General features: G+C 46.9%; 1 protein-coding gene across 5 annotated transcripts in view; it reads right to left on the minus strand.

Moving 5' to 3' along the window:
* Window positions 1-4,429, minus strand: part of LOC139233851 (SWI/SNF-related matrix-associated actin-dependent regulator of chromatin subfamily D member 2-like) — a 47,887-nt gene extending 43,458 nt beyond the window's left edge. For 2 of the 5 annotated variants that reach the window (XM_070864448.1, XM_070864447.1), the window contains exons 1-2: window positions 3,812-4,429; window positions 554-741 (exon numbers count right to left, since the gene is read on the minus strand). In XM_070864448.1, the coding sequence (XP_070720549.1) occupies window positions 554-741; window positions 3,812-3,982 (359 nt within the window). In that variant the 5' untranslated portion in view covers window positions 3,983-4,429. Of the gene's footprint in view, window positions 1-553; window positions 742-2,910; window positions 3,019-3,093; window positions 3,276-3,811 lie in introns of those variants that run through there. The other 3 variants (XM_070864451.1, XM_070864450.1, XM_070864449.1) reach the window with 3 other exon arrangements.
* Between the last annotated feature and the right edge of the window lie 2,650 nt (window positions 4,430-7,079).

The following is a 7,079-nucleotide window of genomic DNA, read 5'->3' on the forward strand; positions in this document are numbered from 1 at the left end:
GTGAGGAACTTATTACATGTTTTAATTTTTTTCTTGCCAATTTTCTCTGATAATTTTGTCCCCTTGTCTCGGAGAGTACTGACTCCTTGCTGGAATAGGGTTCCATAGGTGCTGGTTGTTCTCCCAGTACCTTGCCCACGTTTCATATATATATATACACACACACACACACACACACACACACACACACACACACACGCAGAGGGCATCATGTCACACATGTACATCCTGTGGGGTTGCTGGACAGCAAGCAGGAATGGGAACCGTAGTCCATTTTCTCCTCCAAAACCCAGAGACACCGAGACCAACTGCAGTGCCCTACCACTGCCGATTCTGAGGTCCGATAGACTCGGCACAGATGTGGCAATGAAGATGGAACCTTCTTTGTGTGCATCACTCATCCAGGCACTGGATAAACTCTGAGCCATTGGAGAAGCCCCAGGTTATAAGTGTTAAGAATTCCATTAACTTTGGCCGCGCTCTCGGAAAGGAGAGAATAAACGCTTTGTTTGCTGTACACGGGGGGCCTGGACCTCCTAATCCGGCGTCTTACCCTCTCCCACGATTCTGCATTGACTGCAGAGGTTGCTGCTGTGGAAGCAGACGTTTACGAAACGGGTCCATCATTGGCTGCGGAATACCTGGCCTCATAGCAGAGCTCCCCATGAATGATGGGCCAGAGGACATGCCCATCTGCATTCCTGGCATTCCCATGCGAGCTCCTGGTGGCATCCCTGGACGCTGGAGGTGGGGGGAAAGAGGAAAGAGGAAACCAAGAAAGTATACATAACATTGTCTCAAACAGGCTAATAGATAACATCATTACAGAGGCGTCAGACGGAGTACTGCGTGCAGTTTTGGTTTCCTTATTTAAGGAGGGATATACTTGCATTGGAGGCAGTTCAGCGAAGGTTCACGAGGTTGATTCTGGAGATGAAGAAAGGTTGAGCAGGTTGGGCCTATACTCATTGGAGTTTAGAAGAATGAGAGGTGATCTTATTGAAACATATAAGAGTCTGAGGGGGCTTGACAGGGTAGATGCAGAGAGGATGTTTCCCCTGTGGAGGAATCTAGAACTAGATGGCATAGTTCCAGAATAAGGGGTCGCTGATTTAAAAAGTAAATGAGGAGGAGTTTCTTCTCAGAGGATCATAAGACTTTGGAATCCTCCACCCCAGAGAGCTGTGGAGGCTGGGTCAATGAATATATTTAAGATGGAGATAGACAGATTTTTGAGAGATAAGGGAGTCAAGGGTTATGGGGAGAGGGCAGGGAAGTGGATCCATAATCAGATCAGCCATAATCTTATTGAATGGCGGAGCAGGCTCGAGGGGCCAAATGGCCTACTCCTGCTCCTATTTCTTCTGTTCTTATATAAGTGAGAGTGGAAGGATGATGTATCTTTCCATCTATGGCCTTCCTGATTATGACAATTAACCAACCAACCCAGCTTTATACATTTACGTGAGATACTTTAATTCAGTTCAATAAATTGTTTGTCAGAGCCTATCATTAAGCTTCCCAGTCAGTCTATCTGCAAGTGCTATAAATGGGAAATTGTGGGTACAGAACTTGTTCCACATGTGGGTACAATCAGATAAGCCTCCAGTATAAGTCTACATTGTGTATTTCACAATGCCCCTTTGATATCCTTTCCTGGTACTAATTTATAGCCAAACAAAATCACAGTTCCTTACCAATTATGGGTAATGCATGGTTCCCTTGTGTCTTCAAAGCCAAAAGTCTCAAAATTTCCATATATTTACATCCCCACTGTACAGATTTCCTAGAAACTCCCCATATCTCGCACATGTGCCTATAACTTGGATCTCACTATCTCCTCGAGGCCTCTAGAATACTGTATCCAACCATAATCTACAATTTAGATACTGTGGGCAAAATTTGAGACCTTGGCGAGGTCTCACACGCTGAGAGTGGCTTATCATAAAATTGCATTTTCACTGTCCACAATTCTCCATCCACTTTGTGCAAAGATATATTTCTGATAAGCCATCAATTGCTGATGGTAGGATTTCTCGTCAACTTTCTCCCCTTATCACCCTCTAGATCTTATAATTCAGAATGTGTACCTCACCCTTTATACTTTAATTCAGTTCTTATCTCTCCCTTATATCCTGCAATTCAAATCTCCTATGTGCCCTTGGTCCCACAGTTCGCATGTAAAAATTGCGCAATTCTGCTTTCATATTTTAAACATATTCCTAGAATTCAGATCAAACCAAGAGCCCCATAATTCATAGAAACATAGAAAATAGGTGCAGGAGTAAGCCATTCGGCCCTTCGAGCCTGCACCGCCATTCAATGAGTTCATGACTGAACATGCAACTTCTCGCCATACCCCTTGATCCCCCTAGTAGTAAGGACTACATTCGTTTTTCATATCTCACTTAAATCCCTATAATTCAAATCTTATATCTGACTCATGCCTTTTTAATTCTGATCTCATGAGTCTTCAAAAAGGAGGCAAGCATAAGACCAGTTGGTCTGATTTCAGTTGCGACACTACCAGTGTCGATAATGTGAGATGAAATTACTAAGCACCTAGAGAAACAGGAGTTCATCAGGACCAAGCAACACGAACTTCTAAAGGCAGGTCATGCTTGACTAGCCCTAAAGAATTCTTTAAAGAAAGACAGATGAATCAAATAGGGTTTATATGATTTACAAAACGCACTTGATAATGGTGCATGGAATTAAGGAGAAGGTGGCCACAGGAACAGAGAGACGGTCAGAGGGGTAGGATGAAAAGGGTATGGGTAAAAGGATTCTCAGTCTGGAAAGATGTGGTGAGTTTTATTCCACAAGTTTTGGGGCTGCTGTTATTTACAAATGCATAAATAATCTGGATTTAATATTTCCCCACAGTTCAGATTGTCCATCTCCTCATACCTATAATTTAGATCTATCGCCCTCTACCTCGATAATTCAGTCTCCTCTCTCCCAGTGTTCCGATAATTCAGTCTCCTCTCTCCCAGTGTCCCTATAATGCGAGGCATGTGATAGCGCTCATGTGCCTCTCGTCAGTTACAGTATTGCAGACCACGTGGGAAGCCCCTAGTTATATATTCTCACTGTGCACCGACTCCCCCTGGTCCTGTGGGCCGGGCTCGGTGCTGTTTGCCCGGGGCACGGGTTGGCTCCGCTTTCCCCCTGCCCGGGGTTGCGGCGGCGGCGGCGGCGGCGGCGGCTGCTGTTTGCGCGGAGCGAGGTCTCCGGGAGCCGCGGCTCTCTGGGCGAGCTGTGAACAAGGCTTTCAGATGCGACATTCAATGCGGAAGTAAAGAGAAAGGAGAGAAACAGACACACACCAGGAAGGATCCGGGGAGGGAGCTTTTAGGCCGAACTTCTGATCATTTCAACAGGGCAAATGCAGGGAGAGCCGTTCTCATCCGCAATATTCGAGAGGGAGCGCCCTTTGTACAAACTCCTCATCAAATAAAAACACATTTAGAGCTGTTTCATTTGTCTTGCACGTGTCCATAGCAAATCACCCCCCCCAACAAAAACAGCATTATACACAAGTGCAAACTCCAATATGATGCAAATGTATTAAGTTATAAGAAGTTAATAAAATTAGACTGTGCACCAATAAAAATATTGAACCAACTCCCCCCATAATTAAATACTGGTGGGGTTTGGTTTGGGGGGGGGGTGCAGTAGATTTATTTCAGTAGCTTCAGATCGATCAATACAATTTAATAAATAAATGGAAACACACAAAAAGCAGAGAAGTTGTAAAGTTTTGCTTTGAAAGAAGTTGTAATGGGTGCAAAGAGGGGCGAATACTCACGGAATAAGCGCCGCCGTGACCCATGGTGCGGAAGACGGGAGATTGTTGCTGGAGATTGAGCGGCATCCTGACCGCTTGTCCTGGCAGGGGATTCATTGGGTTCACCCCCAAGGAAGGGTTCATGGGGCTCCCTGGATTCATGGGGTATCCTCCGCCTACTCTTGTCGCCATTTTTCAAAGTGTGCACACACATATATCTCTCTCTCTCTCTATATATAAAACAAAAGACTTAATCTCACTCAGATCTACTAACTCTTGCTTCCCACTGGCTCTGCTGTCATTTCGTGCGAGTCACTCCTCCAATTGATGTCCGCAAGGCTCAGGCAGCTATAATTTTTTTTTGTTCTGCTCCACAAGTATCCTGCTGGTTGCACGGGGCTATTTTTTTTCTCCAACAAAAAAAACAGCATTTAACAACAGGCACGAAGGTGGCAATGTTTGGTGTCATCATTACCCATGGATCTGCTGGAGTGCAGTAAGCCCCCATTCTGCTGCCACTGACACATTTTCCAATGTGCCTCAAAGCAACAATGTCCAAAGATAAAGATCAGAGTGCCTCTGCCAGACTCTTGTTTGCGAAAAACTGCGCCTCCCCGCCCACCCCGTGGCTTTGGCAGATGGGTGGGGATTGCACAAGCAGGTTAGCAGAGGGGAATCTCAGGCTGTGCGCCCTCTGCCTACAGCTAGCAGCACTGTAGACCACATCTAAATCGTGCACTGTGCAAATTGATCATCAGAGGCAGTCCCTCGAAATCGAGGAAGACTTGCTTCCACTCTAAAAGTGAGTTCTCAGGTGACTATACACAGCTCCAGTACAGCCTTCGGCCGCCTGAGGAAACGAGTGTTTGAAGACCAGGCCCTCAAAACTGCCACCGAGCTCATGGTCTACAGGGCTGTACTAATACCCGCCCTCCTGTATGGCTCAGAGACATGGACCATGTACAGAAGACCTCAAGTTGCTGGAGAAATACCACCAACGATGTCTCCACAAGATCCTACAAATCCCCTGGGAGGACAGGCGCACCAACATCAGCATCCTCATTCAGGCTAATCCCCAGCATTGAAGCACTGACCACACTTGATCAGCTCCGCTGGGCAGGCCACATTGCCCGCATGCCAGACACGAGACTCCCAAAGCAAGTGCTCTACTCGGAGCTCCTTCACGGCAAACGAGCCAAAGGTGGGCAGTGGAAACGTTACATGGACACTCTCAAAGCCTCCCTGATAAAGTGTGACATCCCCACTGAGACCTGGGAGTCCCTGGCCCAAGACCACCCTAAGTGGAGGAAGTGCATTCGGGAGGGCGCTGAGCATCTCGAGTCTCATCACCGAGAGCATGCAGAAATCAAACGCAGACAGCGGAACGAGTGTGCGGCAAACCAGTCCCACCCACCCCTTCCCTCAACGACCATCTGTCCCACCTGTGACAGGGTCTGTGGCTCTCGTATTGGACTGTTCGGCCACCAAAGAACCCACTTCAGGAGTGGAAACAAGTCTTCCTCGATTCTGAGGGACTGTCTATGATGAAAATGATGATCGTACAGTCCAATATGGGAACTACAGTCTCTGTCACAGGTGGGACAGACAGTCGTTGGATGAAAGGGTGGGTGGGGAGTCTGGTTTGCCGCACACTTATTCCGCTACCTGCGCTAATTTTCTGCATGCTCTTGGCGACGAGAGTCGAGGTGCTCAGCACCCTCCCGGATGCTCTTCCTCCACTTAGGGCAGTCTTTGGCCAGGGACTCCCAGATGTCGGTGGGGATGTTGCACTTTATCAAGGAAGCCTTGAAACGTTTCCTCTGCCCACTTGGGGCTCACTTGCCGTGTAGGAGTTCCGAGTAGAGCACTTGCTTTCATAAAATGGTTACAGCACAGAAGGAGGCCATTCAGCCCGTTGAGTCCATGTTGGCTCTCTGCAAGAGCACTTCAGCTAGTTCCACTCCCACCACTCCCCCCCCAACCTCCCACCGCACTTTCCCCGTAGCCCTGCATTTTCTTTCCTCCAGGTACTTATCCAATTCCCTTTTAATAGCTGATTGAGTCTGTCTCCACCATCCTTTTAGGCAGTGCATTCCAAACCTTAACCACTTGCTGTGTAAAAAAGTTTTTTTCTTATGTCGCCTTTGGTTCTTTTGTCAATCACCTTAAATCTGTGTCCTCTGATTCTCAACCCTTTTGCCAATGGGAACAGTTTCTCTCTATCCACTCTGTCTAGACCCCTCATGATTGTGAACACCTTGATCAAATCTCCTCTCTATTTTCTTTGCTCTAAGGAGAACAACCCCAGCTTCTCCAGTCTATCCACGTAACTGAAGTCCCTCATCCCTGGAACCATTCTCATAAATCTTTTCTGCACCCTCTCTAAGGCCTTCACATCCTTCCTAAGTGTGGTGCCCAGAATTGGACACAATACTCCAGTTGAGGCTGAACCAGTCTTTTATACTGTTACATATAAGATATAATATTATAACTTTTATACAGTTAGCAGAAACCTTCAGTACTGCGCCAGGCAAATGCACTCTACACACAGCAGGTGCTCTGTCAGACGGAACCCTCTACCTTGGAACCCAGGCAAACCCAGTACAAATTTCCTCATACGAAAACAAAGCTACTGCAGATGCTGAAAAGCTGAAATACAAAACAGAAAATGCTGGAAATACTCAGCGGGTCAGGCAGCATCTGTGGAGAGGGAAACAGAGTTAAGGTTTCAGGTCGATGACCCTTCGTCAGAACTGGAACAAGTTAGAGATGTAACAGGATTTTAAGCAACTGCTGGGAAAGGGGGGAGGGGAGGAAAGAACAAAAGGGAAGGTCTGTGATAGGGTGGAAGGCAGGAGAGATTCAATGAGAAAAGGGATGATGGTGATGGTAATGGGACAAAGAAGCAAAAGAGGGGTCTAGAGGAGGTGTAAATGGGAATTACAGAATCATCATCAACAGCCTGAAAAATGGGGGCAGAGGTTATGATCTAAAATTGTTGAACTCGATGTTGAGTCTGGAAGGTTGTAAAGTGCTGAATCGAAAGATGCGGTGCTGTTCCTCGAGCTTACATTGGGAACGGTGTAGGAGGCCGAGGACAGAGGGATCAGAGTGGTGAAAGTGTGTACCCCATACACTTCTTCCTCTGGTTGAGTTGGAATGGGGCTGAGAGTTAAAATGACAGCTCAGGGTCACGGTTGCGGACTGAACGGAGGTGTTCCGCAAAGCGATCACCCAATCTGCGTTTGGTCTCCAAAATGTAGAGGAGCCACATGGTGAACAGTGAATA

This window comes from Pristiophorus japonicus, chromosome 21 (genome assembly GCF_044704955.1).
Source record: "Pristiophorus japonicus isolate sPriJap1 chromosome 21, sPriJap1.hap1, whole genome shotgun sequence".
Taxonomy (NCBI): Eukaryota; Metazoa; Chordata; class Chondrichthyes; family Pristiophoridae; genus Pristiophorus; species Pristiophorus japonicus.